An 18,384-nucleotide genomic window follows, 5' to 3' on the forward strand; every position below is an offset into this window, starting at 1 on the left:
TGTGGTGGCACACGCCCATAGTCCCAGCTACTCAGGAGGCTGAGGCAGGAGAATCGCTTGAACCCGGGAGGCGGAGGTTGCAGTGAGCCAAGATCACGCCACTGCACTCCAGCCTGGGTCACAGAGCGAGACTCCATCAAAAAAAAAAAAAAAAAAAAATTATCTAATGGATACAATGTATGTCACTGGGTTAATGGATACCTGAAAGCCCTAACTTCATCATTTTGGAATCTATCCATGCAACAAAGTTACACTTGTACCCCATAAATGTATACAAATAAAAAATAATCAGCTTGGCATGGTGACTCACGGCTGTAATCCCAGCACTTGGGGAGGCTGAGGCGGGATTACAGGTGTGAGCCACCGTGCCCGGCCCATGCTTTCTATCTTAATAACTACAAAAATAATAACTTGCTGGATGAGTCCCTGTGCCCACCCTGTCCTGTCCTAGGTGAGGAAGATGGGAAGAAAGCCATTGTCCTGTCCTGGCACGGCTCTCAAAGAGCTGGAAATACTCACTGCACAGGAAACTCTAAGGATCAGCAGCTCTAGCGCATGCTACCCTTGGCAGCTGTGTGGTCTGTGAATAGAGAAGGACCAACCTGTGGTTAGTGGAGGAAGAGGAGGAATATTGTGTTGATAAGCTCATCCTCAGAGTTATAACAGAGGAGACAATAGTTATAAAATAAGAATGACATTTATGAAAAATAATAAGATTATTAACAAGAAACAGCAACAAATCTTGAAAACAAAATGTAACAACAAAATATAAATGTTGACTTTTTTTTTTTTTGAGACTGAGTCTCTCTCTGTCCCCCAGGTTGGAGTGCAATGGTGAGATCTCAGCTCACTGCAACCTCTGCCTCCCCCGTTCCAGCAATTCTCCTGCCTCAGCCTCCCAAGTAGCTGGGATTACAGGCATGCACCACCACACCCAGCTAATTTTTGTATTTTTAGTAGAGATGGGGTTTCACCATATTGGCCAGGATGGTCTCGATCTCTTGACCTTGTGATCCACCCACCTCGGCCTCCCAAAGTGCTGGGATTACAGGCATGAGCCACCGCACCTGTCAACTGTTGACATTTTCCATCTGCACCAGAAAGACTGGCTACCACTTACGAGCAAATGGATGCCGTGGATAGAATGGAATTCCCCCCAAACTGGGTAAAATGTTGGAAACATATAAAATAAAATGTAAAAGAAATGTATTATAAATACAGGCTGGGCGTGGTGGCTCATGCCTGTAATCCTAGCACTTTGGGAAGCCAAGGTGGGCAGATCACTTGAGGTCAGGAGTTCGAGACCAGCCTGGCCAACATGGTGAAACCCCGTCTCTACTAACACACAAAAATTAGCCGGGCATGGTGGCGGGTGCCTGTAATCCCAGCTACTTGAGAGGCTGAGGCAGGAGAATCACTTGAACCTGAGAGGGAGGTTGCAGTGAGCTGAAATTATGCCACTGCACTCCAGCCTGGGTGACAGAGTGAGACTCCCTCTCCAAAAAAAAAAAAAAGAAAAAAAAGAAAGAATGTATTATAAATACATATGACCAAGCACAGTGGCTAACACTTGTAGTCCTGGCACTTCAGGAGGCCAAGATGAGAGGATCACTTGAGTCCAAGAGTTCGAGACCAGGTTGGGCAATATGGTGGAATCCCGCTTCTACAAAAAATACAAAATTTAGCCAGGCATGATGGCACACACCTGTGGTCCCAGCTACTCAGGAGGCTGAGATGGGAGGATTGCTTTAGCCTGGGAGGTCGAGGCTGCAGTGAGCTGTGATGTAGCCACTGCACTCCAACCTGGGCGACAGAGTGAGACCCTGTCTCAAAATAAATAAATATAATAAATAAATACGTATATCCCAATACTGGACTAAATGCTGGTCCAGAAGCACAAAATAGAAAGAATGGAGAGGAAGCGTGAATAAATATTATACAGGAAGCAATGTTTCTCCCTTCGTGTGGAGGAAGAGTTCCCCGCAGGTGAGAGTCACCTACTACCCAATCTGACTCTGAAGTTTTAAGTATTGATTCAAGTTATCAAAAATGTGTTAAGGGCTGGGCACGGTGGCTCAAGCCTGCAATCCCAGCACTTTGGGAGGCCGAGGTGGGTGGATCACTTGAGCTCAGGAGTTCAAGACCAGCCTGGCCAACATGGGTGAAACCCTGTCTCTACTAAAAGTACAAAAATTAGCTGGGCGTGGTGGCAGGCACCTGTAATCCCAGCGACTCGGGAGGCTGAGGCAGGAGAATCGCTTGAACCCAGGAGGTGGAGGTTGCAGTGAGCCGAGATCTTGCCATTGCACTGCAGCCTGGGTGACAGAGCGAGACTCCGTCTCAAAAAAAAAAAAAAAAAAAAAAAGTATTAGGTGGCTCATTGTGCCCAGTTCTGTCCTCTGTCCCCAGTGAAAAGTACAGGAAGAAGAAAGCCACCATCCTGCCCTAGAGCAGATCCCAATAGAGCTGAGAGTGCAGGTTCCACAGAAAGCGGTTAAGGCTCAGCTGGTCCAACCCATCATTCCCTGGGCAGCTGTGGGATCTAGGATAGAGGACAGAGCTGAGCTTAGAGGGGAAGGAAGAGGAGGAAGATTGTTTTCTCCCAGCATCCAAACACAGCTTTTCAACCAGGGGGAGCACCACCCTCACTTCCCATCGCCCCATCCAGGGATATTTGAAAGGTATGAGAGTAGCGGCTTTTTTGTTTGTTTCACAATAATTAGGTCGTCAACAGGTGTTCAATGGGAAAGGAAGTATTAGTAATGTTGAGTTACGTGTTCCTATAATGGACAAGACAGTCTCACATGGTGAAGGACTATTGCACTTTAAACACCATTTGTGGCCACGCCCGGTGGCGCACACCTGTAATCCCAGCACTTTGGGAGGCTGAGGCAGGTGGATCACTTGAGGCCAGGAGTTCGAGACCAGCCTGGCCAATGTGGCGAAACCCTGTCTCTACTAAAAATAAAAAAAAAAAAAAATTAGCCGGATGGTGGCAGGTGCCTGTAGTTGCAGCTACTTGGGAGGCTGAGGCAGGAGAATCACTTGAACCTGGCAGGTGGAGGTTGCAATGAGCTGAGATCGCACCACTGCACTCTGGCCTGGGTGACAGAGAGAGACTCTGTCTCAAAACAAACAAACAAACAAAAAAACAAAAAATACCATTTGTGCCCATGTGGAGAAACATGTGAAGTCTCCATGGTAGAGTGTGATGTTTAAAGAACCCCGTATGGATTGAATGCACAGCAGGGCGGCTACAGTTCACAAGGCTGCACTGGGTAATTGCAATTTGCTAAGAAGGTGGATCTTAAACAGAAAGGTCCATAAGCTAGATTGAGATAACCATTGTCACAATTAGTGAACTTTCTTCCTTAGTACACAATTAATTACTTAGTTAGTAGGAAAGTTCCCAGAAGGTGGATCTTAAACAGAAAAGTCCATTAGCTACATTGTGATAATCATGTCACAATTAGTGAAATTTCTTCCTTGGTACACAATTAATTATTTAGTAGGGAGGTTCCCAGAAGATGGATCTTAAACAGAAAGATTCATTAGCTACATTGTGATAATCATGTCACAATTAGTGAAATTTCTTCCTTGGTACACAATAAATTACTTAGTAGGAGGGTTCCCCACTCGCAGGTTTATGGGGGTATAAACCTGCGAGTTTGTTGATTAGATCTCAATAAATCTGGAGCAGAAGAGAATTCCGTATCTCTACAGCAGCCCATGAAAGAGAGAGGGGCTCTGTGTTTTAACTTGGATCTGTTACTGGAAAGGGGTCCCAGTCCAGACCCCAAGAGAGGGTTCTCGGATCTCACACAAGTAAGAACTCAGGGCGAGTACACAGAGTAAAGCAAAAGCAAGTTTATTAAGAAAGTCAAGGAATATGGCTGCTCCATAGGCAGAGCGGTCCAGAGGGCTGTCGGTCGGCTATTTTTATGGTTATTTCTTGATTGTATGCTGAACAAGGGGTGGACTGTTCATGAGTTTTCCAGGAAAGGGGAGGGGATTTTCCTGGAACTGAGAGTTCCTCCCTCGTTTAGCTTCTGGAAGTTGCCATGGCATCTGTAAGTTGTCTTGGTGCCAGTGGGAGTGTCTTTTAGCATGCAAATGCATTATAATTAGCAAATAATGTGCAGTGAGGATGACCAGAAGTCACTTCTGTTGCCATCTTGGATTTGGCAGGTTTTGGCTGGCTTCTTTATTGCATCTTTGTGTCTTTGGGTCTTTGTGACCTGTGTGTTGTGACCCGTCTCATCGTGTGACTTAGAAAGCCTTAACCCCCTGGGAATGCAGTCCAGCAGGTTGCAGCCTCAGTTTACCCGGCCCCAGTTCAAGATGGAGTCACTCTGGTTTGAAGGCCTCTGACAGATCCACCTGGAGACACCTTCCAGCTGTACCAGGCCTCCACCAGGAAAGCTCCCATGATAACCACAATTATGGCAGCCAGACCCAGTCGTATGAAGTTACCCAGGGTGTAGTTGCTCGATGTGGTATCTGGGGGAACTGAAAGAGAGAAGGGTCTCTGCACTGACCCTCAGAGGGTATCCCTCCTTCTCAAATGGCCCCACCAAATCTGACTATCATCACCCACTTAATGTTTTCGGGGTTTTTTTTGTGTTTTTTTTTTGAGACGGAGTTTTGCTCTTGTTGACCAGGCTGGAGTGCAGTGGTGTAATCTCGGCTCACTGCAACCTCTGCCTCCCGGGTTCAAGCAATTCTCCTGCCTCAGCCTCCTAAGTAGCTGGGATTACAGGCGTGTGCCACCATGCCCGGCTAATTTTATATTTTTAGTAGAGACGGGGTTTCGCCATGTTGGTCAGGCTGGTCTTGAACTCCCGACCTCAGGTGACCCGCCCACCTCAGCCTCCCAAAGTGCTGGGATTACAGTGTAAGCCACAGCGCCTCGCCACTTACTTAATGTTTTCTAGCCGGTAGTCCACTGTGCTTTTATGTTTTAATTGAACTTTTTTTTTTTCTTCAGACAGAGTTTCGCTTTTGTTGCCCAGGCTGGAGTGCAATGGCACAATCTCGGCTCACTGCAACCTCTGCCTCCTGGGTTCAAGTGATTCTCCTGCCTCAGCCTCCCGAGCAGCTAAGATTACGAGCATGTGCCACCACACCTGGCTAATTTTGTATTTTTAGTAGAGACGGGGTTTCTCCATGTTGGTCAGGCTGGTCTCGAACTCCTGACCTCAGGTAATCTGCCCGCCTCAGCCTCCCAAAGTGCTGGGATTACAGGTGTGAGCCACCATGCCTGGCCATAATTGAACTCTTTAAAGTTATAATCCCTGAAAACAACAGATGGAATCTTTGTTGTTGTTTTTGAGACAAAGTCTCGCTCTGTCGCTCAGGCTGGAGTGCAGAGACAAAATCTTGGCTCACTGCAACCTCCACCTCCTGGGTTCAAGCGATTCTCCTGCCTCAGCCTCCCGAATAGCTGGGATTACAGGCACCTGCCACCACACCCGGCTAATTTTTGTATTTTTAGTAGAGATGGGTTTTCGCCATGTTGGCCAAACTGGTTTCAAACTCCTGGCCTCAAGTGATTCGCCTGCCTCGGCCTCCCAAAGTGCTGGGATGACAGGCATGAGCCACCGCGCCCGAGCAAAATATAGAATCCTAATGAGTTGTAGTGGGAGTTCCTTTATCTTCTTTCCTTGATATTCACCCCACCTTAGCTCTCTTCCTTCGTTTATTTGCTCTTTATCCCATTTCCACCTTCCCACATTGCCTTTTCTCCTTCCCCATCCTTATGTTAAGGAAGAGTCTTAGGGGCAGCACAGACGGAAGACGGAAGGAGCGCCACAGAGCCCCGAATTCCGTGGCTGGATCGGCATCCTCGCAGCACACACTGCTATGCAGGCAGAGCACCTGAGAAAGTTGGAGTTGAGGCCGGGCACAGTGGCTCATGCCTGTAATCGCAGCACTGTGGGAGGCTAAGGTGGGAGGACTGCTTGAGGCCAGGAGTTCGAGAGCAGCCTGGGCAACATGGCAAAACCCCATGTCTACTAAAAATACAAAAAAATTAGCCGGGTGTGGTGGTGGGTGCCTGTAATCCCAGCTACTCAGGAGGCTGAGGCAAGAGAATCGCTTGACCTGGGCCTGGGGTTGGGGGGTGGAAGCTGCAGTGAGCTCAGATTGTGCCACTACACTCCAGCTTGGGCAATAGAGTGAGACTCCATCTCAAAGAAAACAAACAAACAAACAAACCAACAAAACCCTGGCCTCCAGATTTACAAGGAGGCTGATTTGAGTAGTAATAAAACTCTGATTGGCCAGGTGTGGTGGCTCACGCCTGTAATCCCAGCACTTTGGGAGGCCGAGGTGGGCAGATCACAAGGTCAGGAGTTTGAGACCAGCCTGGCCAATATGGTAAAACCCCATCTCTACTGAAAATACAAAAATTAGCCAGGCATGGTGGCACGCACGTAGTCCCAGCTACTCAGGAGGCTGAGGCAGAAGAATCGCTTGAACCTGGGAGGCAGAGGTTTCAGTGAGCCGAGATCACGCCACTGTACTCCAGCCTGGGCGACAGAGCGAGACTCCGTCTCAAACAAACAAACAAACAAAATAAAACTCTGGTCTGCTTACCTGGCTCAATGTGTATTAAACTCTTTTTTGCAATTCCTCTGTCTTGATGAATGGGCTTCATCTGGGCACCCAGCAAGAGGAACTCATTACAGCAGTTACAACAGATGAAAAATAATTTACAAAGCTGAGGAAGCAGAGTGCTAGCACCCAGTAAGGCAGGAAACAAGATACTTTCAGAAGAATTCTAGCAGTCAGTGCTAAAAGACATGGGTAGACATCGATCCATGGCACAGAAGCAGGAGGCTGTGCAAACACCATGTTCTGAGGATGAGATTTTTTTTTTTTTAATTTGAAACTGGGTCTCACTATGTTGCCCAGGCTGGTTTCAAACTCCTGGGCTCAAGCAATTCTCCAGCCTCAGCCTCCCGAAGTGCTGGGATTACAGGCCTGAGTCACCGCGCATGACTGAGAAAGAATTGAGAGTGAAATCACTAACACCAAGAAAAACCAAAACATGCCAGGCACAGTGGTTCACACCTGCAATCCCAGCACTTTGGGAGGCCGAGGTGAGTGGATCACATGAGGCCAGGGGTTCGAGACCAGCCTGGTCAACATGGTGAGAACCCCGTCTCTACTAAAAATACAAACATTAGCCACGCGTGGTGGCAGGCACCTGTAATCCCAGCTACTCAGGTGGCTGAGGCAGGAGAATTGCTTAAACTCGGGAGGCAGAGGTTGCAGTGAGCTGAGATTGCACCACTGCACTCCAGCCTGGGCGACAGAGCGAGACTCCGTCTCAAAAACAAAATGAAACAAAACAAAACAAAAAACCAAAATGCTAAGCGATGCAAAGAATGGTGGAAGGAATCTGGTGCTGCTGGATTCATAATTTTCAAAAACAGCCTAGAAATTATCCAAGGATGTAGTACAACAAAAGGCAAAGGAGGGCCAGGCGCAGTGGCTCACGCCTGTAATCCCAGCACTTTGGGAGGCCGAGGCGGGCAGATCACCTGAGGTCAGGAGTTCAAGACCAGCCTTGTCAACATGGCAAAACCTTCATCGCTACTAAAAATAGAAAAATTAGCCGGATGGGTGGTGCAGGCCTGTAATCCTAGCTACTCGGGAGGCTGAGTCAGGAGAATCACTTGAACCTGGAAGCTGGAGGTTGCAGTGAGCCAAGATTGCACCATTGCACTCCATCCTGGCAACAGAGTGAGACTCCATTTCAAAAAAAAAAAAAAAGGCAAAGGAGTGGAAATTATTAAAGGGAAGTTTTTTTGTTGTTTGTTTGTTTGTTTTGAGACGGAGTCTCACTCTATCGCCCAGGCTGGAGTGCAGTGGCAAGATCTTGGCTCACTGCAACCTCCGCCTCCCATGTTCAAGCAATTCTCCTGCTTCAGCCTCCCAAGTAGCTGAGTCTACAGGTGCATGCCATCATACCTGGCTAATTTTTTATTTTTAGTAGAGACGGAGTTTCACCATGTTGGCCAGGCTGGTCTCGAATCCTTGACCTCAGATGATCTGCCCACCTCGGCCTCCCAAAGTGCTGGGATGACAGGCATGAGCCACTGCGCCTGGCCGGAAAGGGAAGATTTTTTTAAGAGCGATGATATTGCAAGTAATGAAGAAATGAGATTCACAGAAGAACAAAACAATCTCTGATTAAAAACAACACACACAGTTCCTCAAAATCATACATGCCCTTACCTGTCACCAATATCTCAAGCTGATCACTGGGTTTTGAGGCCCAGAAGGGAGACTTTGTCTGGTAGTACATGCAGCTGTAGTTCCCAGCATCGCCGGCTGTCACGTCCTCCAGAGAGAAGTCTATCTCGTTCCCCGCTGGACTCCGCCGCTGGATGGGCGATGACGTCCCTGCCTTCAGTAGAGCAAACATGATAGGCACAAACAATTGGTCTTGCTTCTGACACTGCAGAGTCACCCTTCCACCTGCGGTCACTGTACCACTTTGGTAGGTTTGGAGGAAAGGTTTAGATAAATGTCCTGTAAGAGAAGTCAGGCTCTGAGGTCCTGGGGAGAAGTCTGGAATCCCCCACTCACCCCTGTTCTCCTGGCTGGAGGCTCTCACGGAGTGTGGGAAATGAGAGATTCCTGATATCTTCTACCTTCCTCCACTTCCTACTCCGACCCCAGGACAGAGATTCTCCCTCCTACAAGACCTGTATAAGGCCGGGCATGGTGGCTCACACCTGTAATCCCAGCACTTTGGGAGGCCGAGGTGGGCGGATCACCTGAGGTCAGGAGTTCGAGACCAGCCTGCCCAACATGGCGAAACCCTGTCTCTACTAAAAATACAAAAATTAGCTGGGCGTGGTGGCAGGCACCTGTAATCCCAGCTGCTCAGGAGGCTGGAGCAGGAGAATCACTTGAGCCCAAGAGGCGGAAGTTGCAGTGAGCCGAGATGGCACCACTGCACTCTGGCCTGGGCGACAGAGTATAAAACTAAGATATGCAATTTCGTTCCTGTTCTCTCTCCCTCTCCCGCCACCCCCAACTACTCTAGAGGTGGGACCCCTTTTCTTCCTCTGTTCCTCCTCTTCCTCCCTCATCCCCTGTCCCCCGTATGTCATTGGCAGGCACCCTGTCTGCACCTGTCACCAACAGTAGAAGGACGTCGCTGCGCTGTGAAAGGATGTGGGGGGACGCTTTTCTGTAGTATTCACAGGTGTACTCTCCAGCATTTCTGACTTTTAGATTATTGAGGTGAAATTCGGCCGCGCCCTGTGTAGAATCAAGGGGCTTCGGGGACTCCAGAATAATTCCTCCCTTCCTGAGAACAAAGCTCACACCTCTGGCAGGAGTCCAACATTGCAGTGTCACATTGCTGTTGGCAGGGACCACCGAGCTGGGCCAGGCACTGAGGGACGGCTTGGGCAGTGACCCTGGAAGGAAGCAGAGCCCGGTGCTGGACCCAACGCCCTCCTCCCCTGCTCTCAGGAAGCCCTTTTTAAAATTTATTATTATTATTATTTTGAGATGGAGTCTCCCTCTGTTGCCCAGGCTAGAGTGCAGGGGTGCAATCTCAGCTCACTGCAACCTCTGTCTCCCGGGTTAAAGTGATTCTCCTGCCTTAGCCTCCCGAGCAGCTGGGATTACAGGCACGCACCACCACACCTGGCTAATTTTGTATTTTCGTAGAGACAAATTTCCACCATGTTGGCCAGGCTGGTCTCAAACTCCTGACCTCAGGTGATCCACCCACTTTGGCCTTCCAAAGTCCTGGGATTATAGGCGTGAACCCCTGCGCCCAACCAGGAAGCCCATTTTAAGAAGCGAAAGGGGCCGGGTGTGGTGACTCACGCCTGTAATCCCAGTACTTTGGGAGGCCGAGGTGGGCAGATCACAAGGTCATGAGATCAAGACCATCCTGGCCAACATGGTGAAACTCCGTCTCTACCAAAAATACAAAAATTAGCTGGGCATGGTGGCAAGCACCTGTAGTCCCAGCTACTCGGGAGGCTGAGACAGGAGAATCACTTGAACCCAGGAGGCGGAGTTTGCTGTAAGTCGAGATTGCACCACCGCACTCCAGCCTGGTGAAAGAGTGAGACTCCGTCAAAAAGAAAAAAAAAAAGAAAAAGAAAAAGAAGGGGAAGGGGAAGGGAACAGCAGGGAATTTGGGATGACAGGCCAAGGAGGGTGTAGTTGAGGAAACACTCACCATCTCCCCTTGGGTCTCCTTGGCCCACACACAGTCCTGCAAGACAATCCTCTATGAGCCAGAAGCCCCTGCCTGGAGCCACGTCACCCCCTGCCCTGACCCCTGGAGATCGTCCCAGAGTCTCCTGCTGAGAATAGACCCATAGAGGTCATACGCTCAGGAGTTCTCATTCTCCCCACACCACTGGACTGTGGCTTCCGCTCGACTTCCAGCTCCTCCGTCCTTTCCCAGAGATTCTCCTTGACCATCCTGTGTGGCTCTCACCTCCCCCGCTCCAGGCCTTTCCCACAAATCCTTCCATTCTCACCTTCTGTTTCAAAACAGCACTCATTCTTACCATTTTTCTTTCTTTCTTTCTTCCTTCCTTCCTTCTTTCTCTCTCTCTCTCTTTCTTTCTTTCTTCCTTCCTTCCTTCCTTTCTTTCTCTCTCTCTTTCTTTCTTCCTTTCTTTCTTTCTTTTATTCCAGAGACAGAGTCTCACTCTGTCGCCCAGGCTGGAGTAGAGTGATGCAATCTCGGCTCACTGCAACCTCCGCCTCCCGGGTTCAAGTGATTCTCCTGCCTCAGCCTCCCAAATAGCTGGGATTACGGGCATGCACCAGGACGCCCGGCTGAGTTTTGTATTATTAGTAGAGACAGGGTTTCACCATGTTGGCCAGGCTGGTCTTGAACTCCTGACCTCAGGTGATCCACCCACCTCGGCCTCCCAAAGTGCCGGGATTACAGGCATGAGCTTTGCGCCCGGCCTCTTCTTTTTATTTTTTAATTTTTAATTTTATTATTGTGTTTTGAGACAGGGTCTCTCTCTTTTGCCCAGGTTGGAGTGCAGTGGCTCCATCACGGCTCACTGTAGCCTCCCGGGCTCAAGTGATCCTCCCACCTCAGCCTCCCGAGTAGCTGGGATCACAGGTGTGCACCACCACACCCGGCTAATATTTTAGTCTTTTGCAGAGACAGAGTCTCCCTATGTTGCCCAGGCTCATGATCTCTTTTAATCCCTTAATGACTCCAAACAGGACAAAATTTATTGTTTGGTGTCCTGTAACAAGCCTCAAAACATCCAAATAGTCTTTCCAGAAAGGGGAAAGCATACATTCCTCCCTGTTCCACACACAGCTGCATTTGCTCTTCTTCCTTTTTAATTTTTTTTTTTGATAGAAACAGGGCCGGGTTGGTTAAGAACTCTTGACCATGCTGGGCGTGGTGGCTCACGCCTGTAATCCCAGCACTTTCGGAGGCCGAGGCGGGTGGATCACGAGGTCAGGAGTTCAAGACCAGCCTGGCCAACATGGTGAAACCCCGTCTCTACTAAAAATACAAAAATTAGCCAGGCGTGGTGATGGGCGCCTGTAATCCCAGCTACTCAGGAGCCTGAGGCAGAGAATCGCTTGAACCCAGGAGGCAGAGGTTGCAATGAGCTGAGATAGCACCACTGCACTCCATCCTGGCGACAGCACGAGACTCAGTCTCAGGAAAGAAAAAAAAAAAAAGAGAAAGAAAAGAAAAAACATAATATCAAGCCTGTTTATGAACATTATCATAATAACGAGATTGATCTAACTCAAAGAAAGTTAGCCCTGTGTCTCTGAGAGATTTCCTCTTTTTCCCCTGTATGAACAGTTTTATGTCTCAGCAGGAAAAAGGGGAAGTTACCAGGCGTTTGTGCTAGTATTGCATCCATGAGCCAATCCATAAACTGACACTTCAAGTTTTGCAAAAGGAAATTGTGAACACCCGAAAGGTTCAAACAACGTAAGTGTCCATCCATGGAAGAATGCATAAACACAGTGTGCTCTATACATTCAATGGGATTTTTTTTCTTTTTCTTCGGTTTTGTTTTCTTTTTTTTTTGAGACATAGTTTCATTCTTGTTGCCCAGGCTGGAGTGCAGTGGCATGATCTCAGCTCACTGCAACCTCTGCCTCATGGATTCAAGTGATTCTTGTGCCTCAGCCTCCCAAGTAGCTGGGATTACAGGCACGTGCCACCAAGCCCAGCTAATTTTGTATTTTTTAGTAGACACAGGGTTTCACCATGTTGGTCAGGCTGGTGTCGAACTCCCCATCTCAGGTGATCCGCCCACCCCAGCCTCCCAAAGTGCTTTTTTCTTTTTCTTTTCTTTTTTTTTTGAGACAGGGTCTTGCTCTGCCACCCAGGCTGGAGTGCAATGATGTGATCCTAGTTCACTCCAGCATCAACTCCCTGGGCTCAAGTGATCCTCCCACCTCTGCCTCCCGAGTAGCTGGCACTACAGGTGCACACCACCATGCCCAGCTCATTTTGTTTTTTTGTTTTGTTTTGTTTTGTTTTTTATATTTATTTATTTATTTATTTTGATATGGAGTTTTGATCTTGTTGCCCAGACTGGACTGCAATGGCACGATCTCGGCTCACTGCAACCTCTGCCTCTCGGGTTCAAGCGATTCTCCTGCCTCAGCCTCCCAAGTAGCTGGGATTACAGGCGCACGCCACCACGCCCGGCTAATTCTTGTATTTTTAGTAGAGATGGGGTTTCACCCTATTGGCCAGGCTGTTCTCGAACTCCTTATATCAGGTCATTGCAAAAAAAAGTGCTGGGATTACAGGCGTGAGCCACCGTGCCCAGCCTCATTTTTGTATTTTTTGTAGAGACAGGGTTTCACCATGTTGCCCAGGCTAGTCTCGAACTCCTGGGCTGAAACGATCTGCCTGCCTCAGACTCTCAAAGTGCTGGGATTACAGGTGTGAGACACTGTGCTCGGCCTACAGTGGGATTTTAGCCATAAAAAAGAAAGGAAATCTGACATATCCTACAATATAGATGTACCTCGAGGATATTATGCTGAGTAAAATAAGTCAGACACAAAAGAACAAGTGTTATGATTCCACTATACATCCTAGAATAAGCAAATTCATAGAGATAAAAATTAGAATGGGCTGGACACGGTGGCTCACGCCTGTAATCCCAGCACTTTGGGAGGGTGAGACAGGCAGATCACAAAGTCAGGAGATCGAGACTAGCCTGGCCAACATGGTGAAATCTTGTCTCTACTAAAAAAAAAAAAAAAACTTAGCCAGGCATGATGGTGAGCACCAGTGATCCCAGCTACTCGGGAGGCTGAGGCAGGAGCATCGCTTGAACCCAGGAGGCGGAGGTTGCAGTGAGCTGAGATTAGGCCACTGTACTCCAGCCTGGGTGATGAAGCAAGACTCCATCTCGGAAAAAAAAAAAAAAGAAATTAGAATGGAGGTTACCAGGGGCTGGGAGGACCATGGCGAATGAGGAGTTATTGGTTAGAGGGTATAGAGTTCATATTGGGAATTGTGATTGTTACTTTTATTTATCAGCTAGACCGGGCCACAGGATGACGGGATATCTGGTGAAACATTATTTCTGGGTGTGTCTGTGAGGGTGTTTTTAGAAAGATCAGCATTTGAATCTAATGCTGAGTCGGGCAGGTTGGCCTTCCTAATGGAGGTGGGCATTCTGCTGAGGGCCAGGATGGGAGAAAAAGGTAGAAGAGCCACCATGGTGGTTCACGCCTGTAATCCCAGCACTTTGGGAGGCCAAGGCAGAAGGGCTGCTTGAGGCCAGGAGTTCGAGACCAGCCTGAGTAACATAGTGAGATCCCGTCTCTACAAAAAATTTAAAAATTACACGGGGCACTGTGGCTCACGCCTGTAATCCCAGCACTTTGGGAGGCCAAGGCAGAAGGGCTGCTTGAGGCCAGGAGTTCGAGACCAGCCTGAGTAACATAGTGAGATCCCATCTCTACAAAAAATTTAAAAATTACATGGGGCACTGTGGCTCACGCCTGTAATCCCAGCACTTTGGGAGGCCAAGGCAGAAGGGCTGCTTGAGGCCAGGAGTTCGAGACCAGCCTGAGTAACATAGTGAGATGCCGTCTCTACAAAAAATTTAAAAATTACACGGGGTACTGTAGCTCACGCCTGTAATCCCAGCACTTTGGGAGGCCAAGGCAGAAGGGCTGCTTGAGGCCAGTAGTTCGAGACCAGCCTGAGTAACATAGTGAGATCCCGTCTCTACAAAAAATTTAAAAATTACATGGGGCACTATGGCTCACGCCTGTAATCCCAGCACTTTGGGAGGCCAAGGCAGAAGGGCTGCTTGAGGCCAGGAGTTCGAGACCAGCCTGAGTAACATAGTGAGATCCCGTCTCTACAAAAAATTTAAAAACTACACGGGGCACTGTGGCTCACGCCTGTAATCCCAACACTTTGGGAGGCCAAGGCAGAAGGGCTGCTTGAGGCCAGGAGTTCGAGACCAGCCTGAGTAACATAGTGAGATCCCGTCTCTACAAAAAAATTAAAAATTACACGGGGTACTGTGGCTCACGCCTGTAATCTCAGCACTTTGGGAGGCCAAGGCAGAAGGGCTGCTTGAGGCCAGGAGTTCGAGACCAGCCTGAGTAACATAGTGAGATCCCATCTCTACAAAAAATTTAAAAATTACACGGGGCAGTGTGGCTCACGCCTGTAATCCCAGCACTTTGGGAGGCTGAGGCTGAGGCGGGCAGATCACCTGAGGTGATCACCTGAGGGAGCTCAAGACCAGCCTGGCCAACATGATGAAACCCCGTCTTTACTAAAAAGTACAAAAAATCAGCCAGGTGTGTGGGGGGCACCTGTAATCCCAACTACCCGGGAGGCTGAGGCAGGAGAATTGCTTGAGCCCGGGAGGTGGAGGCTGCAGTGAGCTGTGGTCATATCACTGCACTCCAGCCTGGGTACAGAGTGAGACCTTGTCTCAAAAAAAGGAGAGGGAAGGAAAGAAGGAAGGGAAAGAGAGACAGGAAGGAAGGAATGAAGGAGAAAGAGAAAGAAGGAAAAAGAAAAAGAAAGAAAGAAAGGGAAAAGCAAGCAGGGGCTCACCCCTGTAATACCAGCACTTTGGGAGGCCAAGGCGGAGGATCACGAGGTCAGGAGATTGAGACCATCCTGGCTAACACGGAGAAACCTACGAAAAATACAAAAGTTAGCCGGGCATGGTGGCAGGCGCCTGTAGTCCCAGCTACTTGGGAGGCTGAGGCAGGAGAATGGCATGAACCTGGGAGGCGGAGCTTGCAGTGAGCTGAGATCGTGCCAACTGCACTCCCACCTGGGGGACAGAGCGAGACTCCATAAAAAAAAAAAAAAAAAGAAATAAAGAAAGAGGGAGAGGAAGGAAGGAAGGAAGGAAGGAAGGAAGGAAGGAAGGAAGGAGGGAAGGAGAAAAAGAAAGAAAGAAAGAAGGAAAGAAGGAAAGAAAAGAAAGAAAAGAAAGAAAGAAAGAAAGGAGAGGTTTTAGTATAGATAGTGGTGATGGTTACAAAACAGCCTCAATTTACTTTATAGTTATCTATTTGACACTAAATTTTTATTTATGGTATTAAGGTTTCTGGGCCAGGTGCAGTGGCTCAGGTCTGTAATCCCAGCACTTTGAGAGGCTGAGGTGGGAAGATCACCTGAGGTCGGGAGTTCGAGACCAGCCTGGCCAACATGGTGAAACTCTGTCTCTACTAAAAATACAAAAATTAACCAGGCATGGTGGCGCACCCCTGTAATCCAGTTACTCAGGAGGCTGAAGCAGGAGGATCGCTTGAACCCAGGAGCCGGATGTTGTGGTGAGCCAAGATCACGCCATTGCACTCCAGCCTGGGCAACAAGAGCAAAACCCTGTCTCAAAAAAAAATAAAATTAAATTAAATAAGGTTTCTATTCTGAATATTTTTACTTACATACAAAAAGTCAGAGTTGATCCTGAGAAAAGGGGTAAGCCAATGAAGCCAGGTGGTGGAGGCATTCAGCAAAACTCACAAAGTTGAAACTAGAGGAGTTGAAGTTTGCAGAGCACTCGTTTCCAGGGAATGTCTGCAGTGCACTCAGCAGGACGTCTCACTCCTCCCGTGTGCTCAGTAAGCCAAAGTTGATGTTATTATTTCCATCCCCAGCCCAACTATCCCACCAGTTCCCTGATTTTCTGCAGTCCCAGTGGATAGCCCTGTGAGACTTACTGAAACAGAGGAGGGAAAGCAGCTTAGGGATCATGATGGCTCCTCAGCCCTCCCAGAGTCCGTCTTGGGTTCTGCAGTCCACAGATGGGAGAAGAGCTGGAGTCGTCGCTGCCTCTCTCCCACCCCAGAGTGTGGGCAGTAACAGCCTTTCCTAGCTTTTCAGTTTCCCCTCCCATACCCACATTCAGGAAACATGTTGATGTTGCTGATTGCAACATGCTTCTTACACACACCAGTGTTCGAGCACTTGACTCACAGGAAATGCTCCTCTGTATCAGGCAGATTTCAGGCATCAAACAGGTAACCCCAAAAATGCTTCAGACTTGGCCCTGAAGGGTTCGTATTGAAGAGATGAAAGCACTTCACTCATTTTTTTTTTTTTTTTGAGATGGTGTCTGGTTCTGTTACCCAGGCTGGAGTCCAGTGGCACGATCTCAGCTCATTGCAACTTCAGCTTCCTGGGTTCAAGCAATTCTCCAGCCTCAGCCTCCCAAGTAGCTGGGATTATAGGCGCATGCCACCATGCCCAACTAATGTTTGTATTTTTAGTTAAGATGAGGTTTCACAAGTTAGCCGGGCTAGTCTTGAACTCCTGGCCTCAAGTGATCCACCTGCCTCAGCCTCCCAAACTGCTGGGATTACAGTCATGAGCCACTGCGCCAGGCCTTCATCACCATTTTTTTTTTTGAGATAGACTTCCACTCTTTCGCCCAGGCTGGAGTGAAGTGGCATAATCTCATCTCACTGCAACCTCCACCCCCCAGGTTCAAGCGGTTCTCCTGCCTCAGCCTCCCAAGTAGCTGGGATTACAGGAGCCCTTCAACACGCCCAGTTAATTTTTGTATTTTTTAGTAGAGATGAGGTTTCACCATGTTGGCCAGGCTGGTCTCAAACTCCTGACCTCAAGTGATCCACCCACCTCAGCCTCCCAAAGTGCTGGGATTACAGGCATGAGCCACTGTGCCCAGCCAGTCATGAGCTCATTTTTTAAGTTCAGAATATTTCAGTACATATCTATCTTTATCAAATAAGAACCATTTTAAAAATAATATAAGCACCATAGCACTGTCACATCAGGAAAGTTAAGAGTACTTCCTTGATACCAGCTAATACCCATTCAGTATTCAAATTTCCCTGATTGTCTCAAAAATGTCACTTCTATCAGGTTTTTAAAGAATAAATCAGGATCCAATAAAAGTCTGCAGATTGCATTTGATAATTATGTTAATTTAGCCTGGCACAGTGGCTCACGCCTGCAATCCCAACACTTTGGGAGACCGAGGTAGGTAGATAACCTGAGGTCAGGAGTTCGAGACCAGCCTGGCCAACCATGGTGAAACCTCATCTCTACTAAAAATACAAAAATTAGCTGGGTGTGGTGGTGCACACCTGTAATCCCAGCTACTCGGGAGGCTGAGGCAGGAGAACTGCTTGAACCTGGGAGGCAAAGTTGCAGCGAGCCGAGATCGCACCATTGCACTCCAGCCTGGGCAACAGAGTGAGACTCAGTCTCAAAAAAAAAAAAAAAATGTTAATTTGAATCAGACAAAATTTTTTACTTTTTTGTTAAAATAAGAAATCAAGCAAGTTAGTTTTTAACCATTTTTTTTTCATCATGCATTTGGAAGAAGAGCAAAATGCCCCCAAGTCTTGTTTTTGTTTTCGGATTTTTTGTCTTGATAGCACCTACTCTTCTTACTGTTTTGGAACATAGAAAAGTCAACAAGGCAACAAATTATAAGGAGTAAAACCAACTATAATTACAGGTGTTTCTTTGAAAGTTATCTTCACAAGATGTGGCAATAATTTTTAAAGGCTTGGGACTCTTACAAGACCCTTTTGTTCAAATAACAGTTTTGTGTATGAATTTATTTCAACAGAGAACAATTTAGTAACAGTTGTGAATATTCATTTAATTCTCCATATTGTACCAGAAAACAAGATTGATATTCTTGGGAATCTTCTTAATTCAATACTTTATCAAATCAGATTCCTTAAATTAGTGTTGTGACTCAGAAAAAATCTTTCTCCTTATGCAGTATCAGGAAAAAGAGGACATCTCCTATATCTCTTCTTAACATCTCTTTTGCTAACAATGAAGATGCATATTTTAAAACCAGGCTCTGGAATTTTATCAGTCAACAGGAAAGGCCTGGTAAATTTCCATTCTGC

The 18,384-nt window shown here is 47.7% G+C and overlaps 1 protein-coding gene across 1 annotated transcript; it reads right to left on the reverse strand.

The window, feature by feature from the left end:
- Nucleotides 1-4,313: 4,313 nt before the first annotated feature.
- On the reverse strand, nucleotides 4,314-16,246 carry TARM1 (T cell-interacting, activating receptor on myeloid cells 1). The gene is given in 6 exon segments (XM_024238228.3): nucleotides 4,314-4,371; nucleotides 4,373-4,509; nucleotides 8,245-8,541; nucleotides 9,150-9,440; nucleotides 10,220-10,255; nucleotides 16,213-16,246. Coding segments are annotated over 6 exon segments (819 nt in total). The 3' UTR covers nucleotides 4,314-4,347.
- Between the last annotated feature and the right edge of the window lie 2,138 nt (nucleotides 16,247-18,384).

The sequence above is a fragment of the Pongo abelii genome, chromosome 20 (assembly GCF_028885655.2).
Source record: "Pongo abelii isolate AG06213 chromosome 20, NHGRI_mPonAbe1-v2.0_pri, whole genome shotgun sequence".
NCBI classification, from domain to species: domain Eukaryota; kingdom Metazoa; phylum Chordata; class Mammalia; order Primates; family Hominidae; genus Pongo; species Pongo abelii.